General features: G+C 42.1%; 1 protein-coding gene across 1 annotated transcript; it reads right to left on the bottom strand.

Annotated features, from left to right (window-relative positions):
- Positions 1–444: 444 nt before the first annotated feature.
- Positions 445–20,962, bottom strand: LOC125265271 (GTPase IMAP family member 7-like). Its single transcript, XM_048185388.1, has 2 exons — positions 19,275–20,962; positions 445–2,626 (listed from the first exon to the last, which is right to left on the bottom strand). The coding sequence occupies exons 1-2, from the start codon at positions 19,279–19,281 to the stop codon at positions 1,428–1,430; spliced, it is 1,206 nt and encodes a 401-aa protein (XP_048041345.1). The 5' UTR covers positions 19,282–20,962; the 3' UTR covers positions 445–1,427.
- Between the last annotated feature and the right edge of the window lie 49 nt (positions 20,963–21,011).

Below are 21,011 nucleotides of genomic sequence, written 5' to 3'. Positions count from 1 at the left end.
CGTAGATTCTCGATATATATTTTCATGACATAAAGCTCATTCAATCCAATCACTGCACTGTAGTATGCATACGATTATAATTGCGGTATTATGCATGAGGAAGTATCACTTCTCTCGCCTCGGTCTGTTGTCAGTTTCCTCAGTGCTACAACACAATGTGTTTTCCTGCGACGCGACCAGAGCAGAGGTTTGTGTGCATGTGGATTGTTTTGCTGTAATCTACCAGCACAAATGGAAAATATGTTCACGTGAGATCGAATTACAGCGGAGAATTCAAATGTCACAAAAGTGCTGCTCATTCACCTCTGCCTGCTCTAGCTGCGTTCAAATACGCAAGCCGTAGGCTGTTTACCTCAGCACAGCACGTGTGTTGTTTGTATTTTGCTTGCGATGAGGTCAGAACTGGAGTTTGAATACGAACACATGAAAAATACGATTGTTTTTATGATATGCAGGCGGAGCGCGCATATGCTCGGTTTCAGCGTGGAGCTCCACGATGAGTTTAATAACACTAGCCATGTGACACATAGCTAATACAGAATAAAGTATCCGTGTTTAAAGTTTTTATTTCACACATTCTCCTGCACCAAACATTAACCAGCACAGTGTAGTTATGCACAAATATGTCATCAAGTCTTCTTCAAATGAATTATATGTGCAAACTGGACACTGATAAAATGGTGTAGCCTATCTGAACGCGACGACACAATTATTCTAACAGACTGATTTTGAGACTGCAGTGCTCGTAAACATAATCAAAGTAGCCTATTATTAGCCCTATTAAATATTCTTTCGCATCTCTCCCTTGTGCTTGGGAGTTTGTTGTCATTCTCTCCGTGCTCATATATTAATATTCATTATTCTGTATAATGAGTGTGTTGTATGTCTGTGCTTCATTGGTTGTTCTCTCCCCTCTTCCACCCCTCTACACTCCCACTTTTCCAGAGCTTTACACGCCCATTTTCACAGACTTTTTGAAACTCAGAGGATGTGAACGACCAGGGTAAAACAGAGGGGTTTCATGACCCTTTAATGTACGAGTTGCACGAGCGCCATCTGCTGGATAGACCGCAACATGTATAAAAAGATAAATGAAGAGTTTAAAATAACTAAAATGTGATGAGAGATTCAGCCGTTGTCATGCAGGCCAAGATTATACTGTAAGAATAAAACGAGACCTTCACAAATAGAAAAGAGAAAAATATTTTATTATTATTAATTTTATTATTAGAATTATAATTAAACACAGCAACAAAAAATATATACTTCATAATAAATAATATGTCTGCATGTTCATATAATTAAAGAGAAGAGAGTTAAAAACCACCGTGCATTATTTAGATAAAAAAAAAAAAATAAAGAACATACAACAATCTAATCTTCAATATAATCTTTAATCTTAAAATTCAAGAGTAATACATATATCACTACAACTGCTCTGTTCCCTCGACAGTACTGTTGTTCTCCTTTTTTAACAGTTTGTGTTGATGTTTCTTTGCCTTTTTCACTGCACCTTTGGCATTCTCATAGTTGAGTTTGGCTGTGTTCTTTATTGCGTCACACACCGAATCGCCTTCATCTGCTGCTTTGTATCCAGTAATTCCTCCTCCGATCGCTCCGGCAAGAGCTGCAACTCCAAGAGTGACACCTGTAGCTGCAGCGATACCTGAACCAGCTAATCCAACACCAGCCCCTGCGGCAACAATCCCTGCCTTCACTGCTGCTGCTCCTGCAGCAATTCCCGTGACTCCAGCTGCTCCTGCTACAGTTCCTGCTTCTACCAATCCGGGAACCTTGGTGGCTTTCAGTAAAGTCACAACAGACGCCACTGCGACACCAATACCCAGAAAAGCACCGGTCAGTGTCCCTGTGGTCACTCCCGCAAGCCGAACGAGAAGTCTTTTGTGAACAATTTTTTTTACTACTTCTCGTTTCTCTTCTGGCAACAAATTGACCTCGTTTACATTCTTCATCTCCTCTTGAATCTCTTCCTCCACTATCTGAAGCAGTTCATTGGTGTAGCAGCTGTTCTTATTGTCCTTCAGCTTCTGCTCGATGGTCTCCAGCAGATTTTTCACCTGAACCCTGTTGCTCCTGTATCCCATTTGCCGCTTTTTCCAGTATTTACTGTCGATGACATGACAGCGGCCTCCACATTTATCAACAAGCTCCTGTAGCTTTGGACTCATCTTCACAAATTCCTCGATGGTTTGACCTTCTAGCTGTTCTCCATGAGTGAATAACACCACTGAATGATTAAAAGTATCTTCTCCACAATACTCAACGATTTTATCTACAATCTCCATTTCTTGTCCTGTGTATCTCCCGACCTTCAGGACGATGGTGAACATGTCTGGACCCGGAGAGCTTTCGATCACGGATCTAATGATCTCAGATTTGATGGTCTCTTCATCCAGTCCTGTGTCAAAGAGTCCAGGCGTGTCAATAACTGTGATCTTTTTGCCATCGACCTTCCGATCTCCACTGACACATTCAGCCGTCACAGACTCAGGTGAAGCTTTACTCTTGAAGACTTGCTGTTTGAGAATCGTATTCCCAGCGCTGCTCTTACCATCTCCAGTTTTCCCGAGAAGCACAATCCTTTTCTCAGGTTGAGACTCGGAAGCTATTTGAAAAATATGCTGTTGTTAGTAAAGGAATTGACTTTTATTAATATATTTTAGTAATATATTTTAATACCTCATAGTAATATATTAGTACTAATATATTACTTCATAGTAATATATTAGTAATATATTTTAATACCTCATTGTTTATTACTAATATATATATATATATATATATATAGTGTTACGTGTCTGAACGTCGCTGTGTTCACTTGTGTTGTGTAACATTGTTGTGTGGAGCAAAAGTTGTGTGTGAAGTGCTCTCTCTGTCTCTCTCTCGCTCTCCCCCTGTTGCTTCGTGCTAATTGTGAACACAGGTGCAGCTGTTTATGTGGGTGGAGCCGGGAATCGTTCAGTGGATAAAAGCTTGGAGGGAAGACTGCTCGATGAGTTCCCTCTCCTGCTTCCTGTTGTTGTACCAGCCGAGTGTGTGTGTGACGCTGCTGGACTAGCCTTTAAAGTAAATCCTGGTGTAGAGAACAAATTGTTAGCGGTATAGGCCGGTAAATGTTCAATTGCCCTTTCCCATGCAGACCGTTTGTTAGTGGGAGGCCCTTTTTTGTTTAATTACTATTTTTCTCCTGTTTATTCTGTTAGCAGGGAGGTAAGACTTGTGTTTTTCTTTTGTTATCTTTTTTCCAGGGAAGATCTTTAAAAGTAGGTATCCCCATCTTTTGTTTGTTGTTTTGGCCGACCCACGGACTTAAAGCCATTCTTTAACTTTCTTTAAGAAATAAACAAATTTCCTCTCTGACTCAACTGGTGACATTGTGGTGTTTGTGGGAGCAGGAGACGGGACTCCGGGCGACACATGTTATAATGTGTCGCTCTCTATGTTACGACCGAAGGCTGTGTTTGTGGAATTCGTAACATAATGGGGGCTCGTCATCAAAGTCTGTAACTTCAGTTACAAAGATTCAAAGACTTGGTGAGTAAATTTTAATTTTTCTCGTATTCAATTTTACATAAGACGAATTTTAGGTGGGGGGGGGGAGTATTATGGAGGCTGAGGTCAAAGCTTTCGTTGAGTCTCCGACTGTTGAGCAATTACATCGCTTTAGAAAAAAAGAATTACTGCAAATAGCTAAACATTTTAAAATATCCGTTCCGCCCACCGCAGTAAAGGCGGATATTAAAGCGGAAATTTTTTCCGAGCTGCTTTCTCTTGCTCTTCTGCCAGAGGAGTCAGTAATTACTCCCGTGCACGAGTTTGATCCTGATGTGGCACTGAAATTGAAAGAACTAGAGTTACAGATTAAACGGCAAGAACACGAAACGCGTGTGCTCCATCTGCGTGAATTAGAACTGGTTCGTTTAACTAAACAGGAGGAACGAACACATTCTGCCGCTAGTGAGCCGCAGGGAGCTGATAGACCAAGTCAGTTTGATCCTACCCGCTACATGAAACTTGTTCCTCAATTTCGTGAATCGGAAGTAGATGCCTACTTCACTGCTTTTGAGAGGGTAGCAGGTAAATTATGCTGGCCGAAAGATATGTGGGCGGTAATGTTGCAGAGTAGCTTCGTGGGCAAGGCACAAGAGGTTTGCTCTGCCTTGCCAATTGAAGACTCTCTGGACTATGATTTAGTGAAAGCCGCAGTCCTAAGAGCATACGAACTTGTGCCAGAGGCGTACAGGCAGAAATTTAGAAATCACACTAAGGCATCTAAACAAACTTTCGTGGAGTTTGCGCATGAGAAAAAGGCTATGTTAGAGAAGTGGTGTGTTGCGTCTGAAGCGACAACGTTTGAGCGCCTCCAGGAATTAATATTGTTGGAGGATTTCAAAAATTGTCTCCCTGAGAACTTGGTTTTACATTTAAACGAACAAAAAGTTGCCTCTTTGTCTGAAGCAGCAGTGTTTGCTGATGAATACGTACTAACTCACCGAACTGTTTTTTATACGGCACGTCAGAGTCAAAATGTAAAAGCATATGCTGAAAGGGGTTCTGCAGTTGTACGCTCCTCGAAAACAGACACACGTACGAACGCGTCTGCGGGAAATGTGTTTAAGCGTGCAGAATCTAAACGCGTATGTTTCTACTGCCTTGATCCCAGTCATCTCATTGCTGACTGCAAGGCGTGGAAACAAAAGAATGCAGCTTCTAAAGCAAAAGGTGTTGCACATGTGGTATTCGAGCCGCTAACAGAAAACGCTGAGTCGTTCTCACCTAGAACGGAGATGTTTAAGCCTTTTCTTATGAGTGGCTCAGTTTCTATTTCTCCGGACGACAGGCCGAAAATTGTATCCATTTTGCGGGACACTGGCGCTGCTCACTCGTTTATTCGCGAAGACGCGCTTCCCTTGTCAGCGGAGACGTATACAGGGACTGATATTTTAGTTCGCGGGATTGAGCTGGGATGTATTAAAGTTCCCGTTCACTCCGTGTACCTGAAGTCAGATTTGGTTACAGGCCTGGTAGATGTAGGAGTATGCGCGAAACTGCCTGTCGAGGGCGTAAACTTCATTCTTGGGAACGATTTGGCAGGGGGTAATGTGTTCCCTTTCCCTTTAGTGTCAGAGTTCCCTACACGGGACTCCGTTCCACCGTCTCTCTCTCCTCCTTTGTTTCCAGCGTGTGCGGTTACGCGCTCACAGTCACAAAAATTTGCTGACACAGTTGATCTGTCTGATTCTTTCTTGTTGCGTTCAGGCCCCACGGAGCTGTCTCTGTCGGTGGATGACCGTGTGTTAGAGATTGGCTCTGATGTACCTACTAAAGGCAATCAAACAGTTAATATTGGTCGAAAGCAGCTCAGTATTGCGCAAAAATCTGATCCAACCTTATCTCGCTGTATTGAAACTGCCGTGAAAACGAAAAGTGACCTTGCTCGTGTAAGAATAGGTTATTATTGGGACGAGGATGTTTTAATGCGCAAATGGCTTCCGATGTCTGCAAACGGGACCGAATTAGGCCCCGTTTATCAAATTGTGTTGCCTACGTGTTATCGTTCAGTAGTGCTTGAACTGGCCCATGATCACGTAATGGCAGGACATTTCGGAGTGAATAAAACCTTTCAGCGTGTTATAAGGTATTTCTATTGGCCCGGCTTGAGAACGAGTGTAGCGCAATACTGCCGTTCTTGTCACGCGTGTCAGATTGCGGGGAAGCCCAACCAAGTCATACAACCAGCGCCTTTACACCCAATTCCCGTGGTGGGGGAGCCTTTCGAACGTTTAATTTTAGACTGTGTAGGGCCACTTCCGAAATCTAAAGGTGGACACCAGTATATTCTTACGCTGATGTGCGCAGCCACACGATTTCCTGAGGCTGTCCCTCTGCGTAACTTAAAAGCGAAAACTGTTGTCAAAGAACTCATCAAATTCTGCTCTCTTTTTGGTCTGCCGCGAATAGTCCAAACAGACCGCGGAACTAACTTTACGTCAAAACTGTTTAAACAGGTGCTGTCTAGAATTTCGGTGTCACATCAGATGTCCAGCGCTTATCGGCCCCAGACCCAAGGCGCTTTGGAACGCTTCCACCAAACGCTTAAAACATTGTTGCGCATTCATTGTGTGGAAGAAGGGAAAGACTGGGCTGATAGTCTGCCTCTACTACTTTTCGCTGTACGAGAGACCGTACAAGATTCCCTTGGCTTCAGCCCAGCGCAGTTGGTATTCGGACATTCAGTTCGTGGCCCCCTTAAACTTCTGAGTGAACAGTTACTTGCGAGCGAACCTGCGTTTGTGCCAGTGACCGAGTATGTTCATACACTCCGTAAGCGGTTGAGACGCGTCTGTGAACTTGCGAAGATGAATCTTCAAAGCTCGCAAGCAGTAATGAAGAGGTGTTATGATCGCAAGAGCGTTGCTCGTTCGTTCGAACCGGGGCAGTCGGTGCTGGCCTTGTTAACAGTGCCTGGTTCATCTCTCCAAACCCGATTTACTGGTCCTTACATTGTAGAAAGAAAAGTAAATGACACAAATTACATACTGAGAACGCCAGATCGCAGAAAGAAAACGCGGCTTTGCCACGTTAATATGTTAAAGCCTTATCATGCAAGAGACAGAAGTGAAGCGTCAGTTAAACCCGTTGTTACCGTGGTTCCATCTGTTTCGCACATCGAAGTCGAGGATGAGAGTGGGGAGAAATTTCCTGTTTTGGGAGAAAGTTTACAGAACTCTAACGTTCTCAAAAACGTACATGCTTTCCTGGCTCATCTGCCAAACTGTCAAAGGGAAGATATTATAAAATTGATTGACAGCTTCCCTAGTATTTTCTCAGATGTCCCGTCTCGCACTAATGTGTTATTCCATGATATCGACGTTGGAGATGTGGCTCCAATTAAACAACACCCTTACAGGGTTAATCCTCGTAAACGTGATATTATGAAAACGGAGGTGGAGTACATGTTACGTAATGGTTTGGCAGCACCTAGCCAGAGCGCCTGGAGCTCTCCCTGCCTTCTAGTACCAAAAGCTAATTCAACGTTCCGGTTCTGTACAGATTTTCGGAAAGTTAACGCTGTGACTAAGCCTGACTGTTTCCCTTTACCAAGAATAGATGACCTCATCGATAGGGTCGGTCCTGCCAAATTTGTCTCAAAGCTTGACCTATTAAAGGGTTACTGGCAGGTGCCCCTTACTGCACGCGCTGCCGACATTTCAGCATTTGTTACTCCAGACTACTTCTGTCAATACTCTGTAATGGCGTTCGGAATGCGGAACGCACCGTCCACTTTCCAACGGCTAATGCAGCTGGTACTCAACGGGGTACAGAAATGTGACGCCAATCTTGACGATATTGTTGTATATTCCTCCACATGGGAAGAACATGTTGAAACATTACATGATGTGTTTTCTCGTTTAGCTGTTGCATCCCTAACGGTAAATTTAACGAAATGTGAATTTGCTAAAGCATACGTCACCTACCTTGGCAAGCGTGTTGGTCAGGGTGAAGTTTGCCCAGTGGATGCCAAGGTGATTGCTATATCCGAGTTTCCAGTCCCCACGAATAAACGCGAGTTGCGCCGCTTTATAGGAATGGCCGGTTATTATCGAGGGTTTTGTCGCAACTTTGCTACTCTTGTTGCGCCCTTAACCGACCTTCTCCGGCCAACACAAAGTTTTATGTGGTCTCCTGCGTGTCAACGAGCTTTTTCGGGAGCAAAAGATCTTTTATGTAATGCTCCAATTCTGTCAGCTCCTAATTTCGAACGCCCTTTCCAACTTGAAGTTGACGCAAGTGCTATTGGCGCTGGAGCTGTCCTTCTACAAGCTTCAGAGATGGGAGTGAAAAAGCCAGTGTGTTACTTTTCGAAAAAGTTCAGTCGCAGCCAATGCAGATATAGCACAATTGAAAAAGAGGCCCTAGCCTTGTTGATGGCATTGAAACATTTCGAGGTTTACCTGGGTGGTTCTACGATCCCAATCAAAGTTTATACAGACCATAATCCCTTGATTTTTCTCAACCGTATGTACAACACAAATCAGCGCTTAATGCGTTGGTCTCTTGCGCTTCAAGAATTTAATATAGAGATTGTTCATAAGCGCGGCACCGAGAACGTAATCGCCGATGCGCTGTCCAGAGCTCATAGTGCTGAAAATACAGGTTAAGTGTTTTTGAGATTAAGGTCTTAATCTTTTGGGGTGGGGAAGAGTGTTACGTGTCTGAACGTCGCTGTGTTCACTTGTGTTGTGTAACATTGTTGTGTGGAGCAAAAGTTGTGTGTGAAGTGCTCTCTCTGTCTCTCTCTCGCTCTCCCCCTGTTGCTTCGTGCTAATTGTGAACACAGGTGCAGCTGTTTATGTGGGTGGAGCCGGGAATCGTTCAGTGGATAAAAGCTTGGAGGGAAGACTGCTGGTTGAGTTCCCTCTCCTGCTTCCTGTTGTTGTACCAGCCGAGTGTGTGTGTGACGCTGCTGGACTAGCCTTTAAAGTAAATCCTGGTGTAGAGAACAAATTGTTAGCGGTATAGGCCGGTAAATGTTCAAATGCCCTTTCCCATGCAGACCGTTTGTTAGTGGGAGGCCCTTTTTTGTTTAATTACTATTTTTCTCCTGTTTATTCTGTTAGCAGGGAGGTAAGACTTGTGTTTTTCTTTTGTTATCTTTTTTCCAGGGAAGATCTTTAAAAGTAGGTATCCCCATCTTTTGTTTGTTGTTTTGGCCGACCCACGGACTTAAAGCCATTCTTTAACTTTCTTTAAGAAATAAACAAATTTCCTCTCTGACTCAACTGGTGACATTGTGGTGTTTGTGGGAGCAGGAGACGGGACTCCGGGCGACACATGTTATAATGTGTCGCTCTCTATGTTACGACCGAAGGCTGTGTTTGTGGAATTCGTAACAATATATATATATATATATATATATATATATATATATATATATACAGTAATATATTTAGTAATAAACTATGAGGTATACAGATCTATTTTATTGAACATATTGAACATATAACTATAGTATGGAAACCCATTTTCAATACAAAAGAAAGAAAGAAAGAAAGAAAGAAAGAAAGAAAGAAAGAAAGAAAGATCATGCTTTTGATTATTCTCATAATTAAAATAAGAAATAGAAATGATGAGATAAAAAGTAACAATTCTGACAAATCATACTGATGACATAAAATGTCATGATTGTGCATAAAAAGTAAAAATGATGACATACTACATCATAATGATGACATGAAAAGTCAAAATTATGAAATACTACACTGTAAAAAAATCTAATTTATGGAAAATAACTTTTTAAGGTCATTTTCTTTTCTTTTAAATTGTACTCAAAACTCAAAAATTACAATCAATATCTGTAAATTAACAACTCGGCAGTTTTTTGACATTAATGACAAATTACAGAAATTCACATTTTAATACAGAAAACTTACTGTATTTTTATACAGTATTTTTTTCTGTTTTCTTAAATTACTCAAATGTATGTAAAATTATGTTTTTTGTATGTATAATGTTTTTATAATATAAAAATAATCTGTAACAAAACAGTAACAGAACTGTGAATCAGGCTACTACACCATCACTAATAAGTAACCAACATCATCAACATTTTTGCCATAACAAATGTGTATCAGAGAGACAATTAAAGCAACCAGAGAAAAGCTACTGTTAAAAAGTCAAGGGTCAAGAGATTAACTAAAGCAAACACCGGTCACCATAATGGTGATATCAAACATTATTTTCATTAAAACATTAACATCTAAACATCTGTTAATTCTCAATAAGAACTTTTGTATGAAAGAAATAAAGTCTGCATTGTAATAAGTGAAGATGCCGTGTTAGTGGTTAACTATATTGTCTGTTTTGTGGGTTACCATTGTGCTGAAGAGTCGAGCCTGCACTGTAAAACTGATGTAAATAAAACCCCTGCCAAACTCTATCAATAACATACTGTTTTCTATTAACCCTCTGGAGTCTGAGGCTGATTTGGGGCCTGGAGAAGTTTTGACATGCCCTGACATTTGTGCTTTTTTCAGTTGTTCATAAACATATTAATGACACAAGTGTCATTACACTGTATTCAGCACAAACTAGGCTACCATAATATGTGAGGAACATGTGTGTACATGTTTGTGTTTTTGAAGGAATAATGTTTATGCGTGGTTACTGAAAAAACAAAAAACTTAAGTCACTGATATAAGGCCAATAAAAGTATATTAAATCTGTGTTCACAAGACTTTTGGGTATTGAAGGTTGTAGACTAGAGTTTTTGCTTCAAAATTATGTAAAAATTATGCTGACTACTCTTTCATTTATAACAATATACTGATTTAGTTTTTGTAAGACACTTTTTGCCAAGAAACACGGTATGCGAGGAGGCGTGAATCTCCATGAATAATGGCTCATTCTCACCTGTGAAGACAAAAGAATTGAATAGTAATGAGCTGAAAAGACTTGCATATTAATGAGGCATTTCAGTCAGGTAGGCTGTGAAAAAAACTTCTGTGATGTCTCAAGCTCATCATGGTATATGAAACATACAGAAAAATTTTATTACAATATAAAATAATGGTTTTATATTATACTTTAAAATATAATGTATTTCTGTGATGCAAAGAGTCTGAATATAGGCTTTTAGTTTAAAAGCATGCACATTTGGAGAAATATAGGATTCTCATATGTTTATGTCAATTTTCTATACAGAGGAGTTATTTTTTATTTAATATTCATTGTTATCTCTATGAGCACTGGTGTTTGCAATTCATCCTTGAAGTCGGAGGGCGCTCTCTGTGCATTTTTAGTCCACAAATTCACCTAAGAAGAAGACGATATTCCATGAATGGTGTTTACCAATTCATACTACAGCCGGAGGGCGCTAAAGAAACAAAAACTCACTTAAAACTTATCAATAGAAGAAAACAAACAGGAATTTACTGAATGTCTTCCAGAGATCGCTAACCATGGCTTTTTCATCCAGATAAACAATTTTCAAGGCAATAAATACACGATTGAGACGATGAATGCATGTGTTGTCTCTGAATTTGCCTGTGAATAGCGCTGGCTCCGTGGGTGTGGCCGCATTAGTGGGTAATGAGCTGAATCACGGACTTCTGACATGGCTCTCTTTTCATACAGATTACATAAACACAGAATGTTTGTTTTCGATTTGACTTGCACGATTTAAAACCTGACATTTCAACGTTTTGTTAGACATAAGTATGAATTTTTTGTGATTAGTATTCACTAAGTTACACTTCATTTTCTGAGAACTATCAGATTGGACTTCGTTCAGAGGGAGATGAGAGATCACGCATCATGTTAGTTTTCTTTATTTTACAAAAAGCACAACATTTTGTTTTTACTCTGAGTGTACACAAATAAAAGGAGATATTCTATAGTTTCAATTGATATATTACTTATGTCTTTATGACAAAAAATGACAGAGTATTTTAAGTCTGTTTTGCTGCAATGTGAAAAAAAACCTGCAAAACGCGCCGGCGCGTTTTTAGACCTCAGAGTGTTAAACCAGTATAGAAAACAAAGCATTCTGGATAGCATTTGTTGTTTTCAATAAAGTAGCCTGCTGCAATATAACGTCTCGGTTACAAAGGTAACCCTCGTTCCCTGAAGGAGGGAACGGAGACGTACGTCGGACAGACCGACGAATAGGAAACTCCGCCACGTCGGCTGCCGAAGGGGAATCGGAGGACTCAACGGGGTCTGCCCGTAGGGACTCTCTGGAGCAAAAGAGCACATGTAGGGCAGCAAGCCGACACTAAGCCGGGGCCTCTCCATGCCTCTGACCTGAGGCGAGAACACGGGAGGAGACCGGCTCGACACAAAGGCTATAATATCTAGCAAACGTGTTAGGTGTCGCCCAGCCCGCAGCTCTACAAATGTCTGTTAGCGAGGCACCATGAGCCAGTGCTCAGGAGGATGCTACACCTCTTGTGGAGTGAGCATGCAACCTGAGCGGGCAGGGCATGCCCTGAGCATGGTAAGCCAGGGCGATGGCATCCACTATCCAGTGGGCCATCCTCTGCTTGGAGACAGCCTTTCCCTTCTGCTGGCCTCCGTAACAGACAAAGAGCTGGTCTGAGGTCCTAAAGCTTTGAGTTCTGTCTATGTACAGTCGCAAGGTGCGAACTGGACAGAGCAAAGCCAGGGCTGGGTCTGCCTCCTCCAAGGGCAGCGCTTGCAGGCTCACTACCTGGTCCCTGAAGGGAGTTGTAGGAACCTTGGGCACATAGCCAGGCTGGGGTCTCAGTACCACGTGGCTGTCACCCAGCCCGAACTCAAGGCATCGACCGAACGATTCATCGACCGAAAATGACTGCAGGTCCCCTACCCTCTTGATGGAGGCCAATGCAACCAGCAGCAAAGTCTTCAGAGACAGAATCTTTAAGTCTGCTGACTGCAAAGGCTCAAAGGGAGCAATCTGAAGTGCTCGAAGCACCAGAGCAAGGTCCCAAGAGGGTATGGAGGGGGGTCGAGGAGGATTTAACTGTCTCACCCCCCCAAGGAACCCGACGACCAGGTTGTGCTGACCAACAGTTTTGCCATCTATGTGGTTGTGGTAAGCGGAGATAGCAGCAGTATGGACTTTGAGGGTGCAGGGGGACAGCCTACGCTCCAACCCTTACTGCAAGAAGGAAAGCACGACTCTGATCGAGCATCTTCGGGGGTCTTCTCGGCGAGAAGAGCACCACTCGACGAACAGGTTCCACTTCGAGGCGTAAGCACGTCTCGTAGACAGTGCACGAGCCGAAGTGATGGTGTTAAGTACCTCGGGGGGTAAGTCACCTAGAACCTCCGCGTCCCGTCCAGGGACCAGACATGGGGTGCCAAAGAGTGCCCCGTCTCTGAGAAAGAAGGTCCTTCCTCAGAGGAATGGGCCAGGGAGGGGCTGTCGCGAGGAGTGAGAGTTCTGGGAACCAGGTCTGGTTGGGCCAATAAGGCGCAACTAACAAGACCTGCTCCTCGTCCTCCCTGACTTTGCACAGGGTCTGTGCTAGTAGACTCACTGGGGGAAACGCATATTTGCGAAGGCCCCGGGGCCAGCTGTGTGCCAGTGAGTCTGTCCCGAGTGTTCGGACAGGGAGTAGAACAACTGGCAGTGGGAGGTTTCTGGTGAGGCAAACAGGTTTACTTGGGCCTCTCCGAACACTCTCCAGATCAGCTGGACCACCTGGGGGTGGAGTCGCCACTCTCCTCATCGGCCGCACGGTTGAGCACACCGGGAACATGAATGGCGCGAAGCGATCTCAGATGCTTCCGACTCCACAGGAGGAGATGGCGGGCGAGTTGCGAATTGTGACATGCGACGGGAGCGTAGACCACCTTGACGGTTGATGTACGCAACGGTCACAGTGTTGTCCGTACGGATCAGTACATGCTTGCCCCGTAGCGGCCCTTTGAGGCGGCTCAGAGCAAGGCGTACTGCCAGCAACTCGAGGCAGTTGATGTGCCACTGCAGATGGGGTCCCATCCAAACCTCTGAAACTGCAAGCCCGTTGTACGTGGCACCCCAGCCGGTGGCAGAGGCATCTGTGAATACTACAGCATGCCGGGACACTTGTTCTAGGGGCACTCCTGCCCGAAGAAACAAAGGGTCCGACCACGGGCTGAAGGCTTGGCGACACTCCTGAGTGATTGCCACCTGGAATGTGCCGTGTTGCCACGCCCATCTCGGGACTCGGCCGTGGAGCCAGTGTTGAAGTGGTCTCATATGAAGCAGACCGAGCGGGGTTACTGCCGCTGCAGCCGACATATGCCCCAGGAGTCTCTGAAAGAATTTCAGTGGGACCGCTGTCCTGCCGTTGAACGTATTCAGGCAGTTCAACAACGACTGCGCACGTTACTCTGTGAGGTGTGCTATCTGTTCGACCGAATCCAACTCCATACTGAGAAAAGAGATCACAGGGGAGAGTTTGCTCTTTTCCCAGTTGACCTGAAGACCCAACTGGCTGAGGTGTCTGAGCACCAAATCCCTGTGTTCGCACAACTGATCCCGAGACTGTGCTAGAATGAGCCAGTCATCGAGATAGTTGAGAATGCGAACACCCTGTTCTCTCATGGGAACAAGGGCTCCCTCCATGACTTTCATGAAGACGCAGGGAGACAGGGCCAGCCCGAAGGGTAGGACTCTGTACTGATATGCTCGTCCTTTGAATGCGAAACACAGGAATGGCCTGTGTCGCGGAAGAATCGAGACATGAAAGTACGCATCCTTCAGGTTGATCACTGCAAACCAATCCTGGGGATGGATGCATTCGAAAATGCGTTTCTGCGTGAGCATTTTGAACGGTAGCTTGTGAAGGCTCCGATTCAACACTCGTAGATCCAGGATAGGTCGTAACCCACCACTCTTCTTGGGTACAATGAAGTAGGGACTGTAGAAGCCTGACCTCATATCAGCTGGAGGGACCAGCTCTATCGCGTCCTTCACCAGTAGGACTGCGATCTCTGCATGCAAGACAGGGGCATCGACATCTTTCACTGTAGTGAAGTGGACGCCCCTGAACTTGGGGGGGACACCGGGCGAACTGAATCGCATAGCCGAGGCTGATGGTCCGAATGAGCCAGTGAGACGGGCTGGGGAGCGCTAACCAGGCTCGCAGAGACCGTACAAGCGGGACCAAAGGGACCACCGGTGTACCCGCAGTGAGGTGGAACACAGGGATGCGACTCGGGGGGCTCTCTTTGTGAGGCGGCCCAAAGCATGCAGGGCAGAAGCGGCTTCCCCACAGGCCTGGTAAGCCTTGCCGGTAAGATCCGACGAGTACTTACAGGCCCGGGAAGGGAGAGACGGCTCCCCCCGCCAGGTGGATTTAGGGCATGGTTGCATAGCAACGGCCCGTTCCACAGGGGGTATGCGCGTATAACCCTTCGCCGCTCCGCCGTCGAGGGTGGTGAGGGAGGAGGACCCACCGACACGGTTTCGGGCAGTAAAAGGTGCTGTCCACGAGCCAGTGAGTTCTTCATGCACCTCTGGGAAGAAGGGCACTGGAGTGAGGGGCTGAGAACCAGCCCTTGCCACCCCGAGATACCAATCATCCAACCTCGAGGGGTTCGGGACACGGTGGAGGATTCCACACGAGCCCGACCCTGTTGGCGGCCCGGGAAAGCATAGCCATCATTTCCGGGTCTGAATCGGGCACAGTTGTCACTCCCAAAGGAACTGGAGTCTAGATCGCAACACTGAGATGGTCATCTTCCCACAATGGGTACATGACTCATCCACAAACGCCGCCTCAGCGTGCTTTAAGCCCAGACACGCGATACAGCATTGCTGACCATCCCGCGGTGACAGATAACGACCGCATCCAGAAACACACAAGTAGAACGACATATTTAAAAAGATGCGAATCTACTTGTGTAAGCTCTTTTAGGGACTGAACTCTTTTAAGTGCCGAAGCACGCAGGGGAATGGCCGCTGCAGCACAGACAGGGAACAGTGCAGCCTGTCGTGTGCACTCTCTCCTTGAAGCCGCTCTCTTACCAGCTGTGAAAACAGCTTTTTAAGCGCTCAATAGCGCACCGTTTACCAGCCATGAGAACAGCTTTTCAGCTGGAAACTTACACTTGCTCAATGAAAGCAAACAAAAACGAAACCAAAACAAATAGAGAGATCGACCCCGCTGCAGTGCTGTCCGCCTGCACCAAACCAAGAGCAGTCTTCCAAAAAGGGCTGACTCGTTGTCGTTACACACTTCGTAGAACACCATGAAGGTTCGGCTCCGAAGCGAAAAGCTGAAGATGCAACGCACCTGCTGCTCATTATATACCCGCGCTGCGAGGCGAGCAGCTGATGCATATGATTGCATGCCAATGTGCATTGGCTCGTTTTAGTTACACTCGAAGTAGATTGGCCTCTCTAGCGAGATTCCTATTCCTATTCGACTGAATGGGAACTGTGAATTATCAGTGTTTAGAATCGACACACACAGAGGCCTTGTTCCAAATCACACCCTATACTAGTACCCTGTAGGGCTGGGTGATATGGCAAAAAATTTAAATCTGTTTAACTATTTAATTAATTATTATTAATTATTTAAAAACTTAACTACAGTATGATTCAAATAACATTCTCTTTATTAACAATCTGGTTAAAAAAAAAAATCCATTCCAAGTGCACCACACATGAAGTGATCAACATGGTGTGAATGTAAAACAATTTGTTAAATATCTTTGCAGAAAATATGCATTAAATATGAAGGCAAATGTTGTACAAACTTACCTTAAACATCCTATATACTCAGAAATAAAATATAATAAGAAAAATGCTAAATATTTCTTAGCCAAAAAGTAATAGCAATAAATAACACCAGTAATAGGCTATTATTAACAGCAAATCCTTTGTAAAAACAGATCACCATCATGCACCATCATGCAAACATGAAATATCAAATATACAGTAGTAGCCTAGACCTTTACAGGTTTTTGTGTTCCATTGCACTATTTGTCTTATTGTTTTTATGTTTGGCGGACATGTTTCACTTGGTTGCACTCATGTATTGCGTCTTTTGCAGCGTCTCACCCATGAAACAGCATTCAAAAAACACAGCGGTCAAGATTTAAAAAGTTCAACTCACTTTTAATAACTTTGCCTTTTTTTTCTCATTCCACTGCCTGCGTCTCATTTTTATAACGCATTTCTGAATGAACAGCTGCTTAAGAATAGTGATGTGTTCTGTGTTCATAGAGCGTCACATGAGAGCGGTTAATCGGACGCACTGGCGCCATCATGAGGTCGGATCATTTTCTTCTCCTTATCATTGCTGTATTGTCAACATGTCTAATTGTAACGCTTGCTAACATTTTTTTATTCAAAATTGCAATTTCTCAATTTAAAAAATAAAATTGAAGCAAAACATTAAAACACCCCTGGTTAGTAATAAGTGAAGCTGGTAATGCTAAAAGCAGGTTATTGTAAAATTACTATGAAATCACATGCACTTAATTGAAAAATATTGTGTGCACTCAATGATTGATCAGGAAAGTTCATTTTTCTTAGACAACTGAAATGAAGTTTACATTATTATGTTCACATTTTTAGCACACTATGTTACTTAATAAACTTTGCAGTCAAGGCAGTCATTTTCAGCAAATGAAATGAATTAGCCTGAGTTTTAATTTAGTGCCACTGTGCTGCCTGCATTTTACAGATAAATTACAGGACAATTATGTTACAGTGAAAAACTGTAAAAACAACAGTACTTTGCAGGTGAAGCTGCTGCCAGTTAATACTGCAAATTTACACTGCAAAGTTTACAGTGTTCTTCAGTCCAGGATGGACCAGAAAACATTGTGTTTTCTGTGAAACATTTAATGAAACATTTAATGAACATTTTTTTTATGATTTTTTTTTTTTATATAGGCCTAGTGTCATAATTATCAGATAAAAGTCAAAATAATAACATATACTAGGTCATAATTGTGAAAAAAAAATCTATAATTATGCCATAAAATATCAAAATTATGACATATCACGATTGACACAAATAGTCAAAATTATGACAGTCATAATTATGAGAAAAAAAAGTGAAACAGATAAAAATTTAAATGTCATAATTGCATAAAAAGTTAGAACTACACCATATAAGAGATACTAAGGTATAATAATGCTATGACATGAAATATGTAGTAAAATCTAAATTATGATATCTCATATCTTATAAAAAGTTGTATTTATGACATACTGGGCCCTATAATACACCCGGCGCAATGCGACGCAAGGCGCAGCGCAAGTGTGTTTGCTAGTTTGCGTCCGGCGCCGTTCGCGTTTTCCCGTTCAGCGCCACGTCCTTAAATTAGTAAATGCATTTGCGCCAGTTAGTGCGCCCATGGGCGTGCTGGTCTAAAAAAGAGGTGTGTTCAGGCGCATTGCCGGCGCATTGCTATTTTAAGGAGCTGAAAATAGACTGCGCCATAGACCAACTCAAACCTGGTCTAAAGTCTAAAGTCAATGGCGCAATATTTTTTTGTTAGAGCGCGTTGGTAGAAACTGCGCCTCTGGGCGCGTCCACAGTGCGCGTTGACTTTGCTTATTACACACAGGGATGCGCATCACACAAACATGCCAAATATTAAAAACAAAATGAACACATATATATTAACGGACTCATCGCGCGGAGCTATTTGAAAGCCTGCATCCAACGCAGACGACTGAAAGATTGACTGGCCACTTAACAGGTAATTTCAGCAAAACATCACTCGTTGAACTCCTCAGTTGAATCGGTGTGTTTAATAAGTCAGTGTATTTTATAATGTTATATGTTATATAATATATAATTATATAATATATATAATGTTATATCCTGCTTGTCCCGTAGATGATCTGCTCGCGCGCTTTAACTTCGCGCACGAGCAGATCGGTTTCTTCGCTTAAAAAGCTTTCAGCTTTTCCGCCAACAAATTCCGCCATGTAAATAGCAACCCGCCATGGCGCGAGCGCATCTCGCTCTTAAAGGGAATGGGAGATGACACTCTGATTGGTTTATTGAACGTTACGCCCATTACTCATTAAGAGAATAGGGACAACCCATTTCAACCCATTTCGGACCTTTTTTCCGTCGTTAAAATAGCAAAAGTGGATTTGGACACGCCCTGAGTGCACCTGCGCCGTGCGCTTTACACTTTGCGTTTAGATCGTTAAAATAGGGCCCACTAAGTCATAATTATGAGACAAAAAGTTGAAATGATGACAAATTGAAAAAAAGTTGAAGAAAAGTTAAAAAGTTTAAATTGTCAAAAAGTCATAATTATGAGACTCAGCTATGAATAATATGTTGAATAAAGACAATATAAGTCTGTATAATTTATTAAAATAGTAATTTCCTTTAATAACAATGTTATATGTTATATTATGTCTTTAAAGACATTAAAGAGTCATATTGTGTTTTTAAAGCAGAACAACATTGAACCCTATTGATTTTCATTGCAGGGAAATTTCTTTGAGATTTTTGTCAAAATATTGTCTATGTTCAACAGCTGAACTAAAGTCATACAGTTTCAAAACAACGTACGGTGAATAAATAATAGCAGAATTTTCATTTTTGGGTGAACTGTCCCTTTAAGAAAGGTAGTGTGATCTGAATTTCAAAAGGTTAAAAAATCTAGCTAAATATGTTAAATATGGAATTGTTCAAAGTCGAAATTTAAATAATAATAATAAAAAAAAAATTCAAAACCATGTTTTATAATAAGGATTCGATTAAAAGCATATATTTTTTAAAGGTGTAATTTCTTACCTCCCATGTTGTTGTCCTGTCTTCAACTGATGTGCTTTAATGTATAAAATTATGTTGTATTAATGATGTTTTCATCTAAAATCTTATCCAGTCATGGTTCCTGGTGATCTATCTGATCAATTAACAAAATCTACTATGAACACAAATGCCATTTGTTGTCTATCAGTGAACAGCTTGAAGAATTTCGCTCTCTCAAAACACCCTTAAATGATTCATTTGACACTACAGATGAGCTACAGGAATTACCAGAGTGACAAGTTCTCTGTATGTTTTCCCGCACCTCCTACTTCTGAACGTCACACCCTCATTTTCACAGCAAATTCCTTCAAAATTAAAGCCACAAAACTCCTCCTGTGAGATAAACACATGGTAAACACAATGTCGAGTTATTAGCAGTAAAACAATACAAAAGACGGAAGTATAAATGATTCACTTTACCTTTACTTTGTGTTTTCATTCTTTGGAAGCAGGAATCATATAGAAGATGTAGTTTTCACAGGCACCAACACTAAACTTGTAACGTCTATTTGTTGTTATTCAGCATGTGTTTTTTATTCAACAACATAGCTTTATGAACATATTTCACTTTTTAAATAATAAACTCTGGCTTATATTATGTCTTCAATGTATAAAATCAGTAATCTTCTGTTTTCCATTGGTCAGGAATTATCTAGAAGATCTAGCCTTGAACTGGTGGGAGTTCAAGGCCTAAGCAAAGTCTTTAAAAGAGGTAGTATGATCTGAATGGCTAAAGGTTAAAAACCAATAGCTTCTCATGTTAAAGACAACATATAGCAACATTTGCTATTGTTCAAAATCTCATGCTTTATGAACATACTTTCCATGACCGGTCTGGATGTTTCTTACATGTCACACATTCATCATTGGTTTCTCTGGAGACTTCATAAATAGGGTGGAGTGAATGTTGCTCTTTCTGATTAACACGCTCAACTGACGTCTCTACATTTAGCCTATAAAGCTTTTTTTAAGGATGATCACAAATTAATATAAAATTAAATGTAAAAATATAGTTACAAACCTAGTTTTCAAAAGAGGGAACTGACATGAGCTTCAAAAGAAGCACATATGAGTGACAGAAAAACCATTATATCTGTGTGCATTTAAAGTGATTTAATTGAATAGTTGGCTTTTTCACAAGCAAACTTTTTTTATTTATTTTTCCCAATATTTACAGCAATGCAATACAAGAACCATTTTTGGGATCTTATATTGTTTTTTCTTTGAACAATATTTGAATAATCTAAAGAAACTTCTTTTCACGATAAAGAACTTTTTGTACAATGGAAAAGTTCCATGGATGTTAAAAGTTCTTAATGTAACCATAGATGCTAATAAAGAACCTCACATTTTAAGTGTGAAGGCATTATAATGCCAGATAAATAAGTCTGGTAAGTCACAGTTATGCCCTTCATACATAATTAACTGATATTAGTGACACCAGGATAATGTATTTATGAAACATTTTATCTTACCCCTAAGAGTTCTCCTAAGTAGCAGTAAAAGTTCTTAGCTAAGAGTTTTCTCTTAAAACCTATTTGCAAAGCTGCTGAGACCAACTTTTACTAAGGCATAGAGAGAAGTGTTAAGCTAAGAATAAGGGTGGGGTTGACCTCGTTGCTATGGATGATGTCAACATGCTTACTAACTATGCACACAGTGATTGGCTGATAGGGGATAGGTCTCTGTCAGTGACTTATTCATAGAAATATTGTAGAA

The sequence above is a fragment of the Megalobrama amblycephala genome, linkage group LG3 (genome assembly GCF_018812025.1).
Source record: "Megalobrama amblycephala isolate DHTTF-2021 linkage group LG3, ASM1881202v1, whole genome shotgun sequence".
Lineage (NCBI taxonomy): Eukaryota > Metazoa > Chordata > Actinopteri > Cypriniformes > Xenocyprididae > Megalobrama > Megalobrama amblycephala.
The sequence above is the reverse complement of the archived record's forward strand: the minus strand, read 5'-3'. Positions and strand labels throughout refer to the sequence as shown.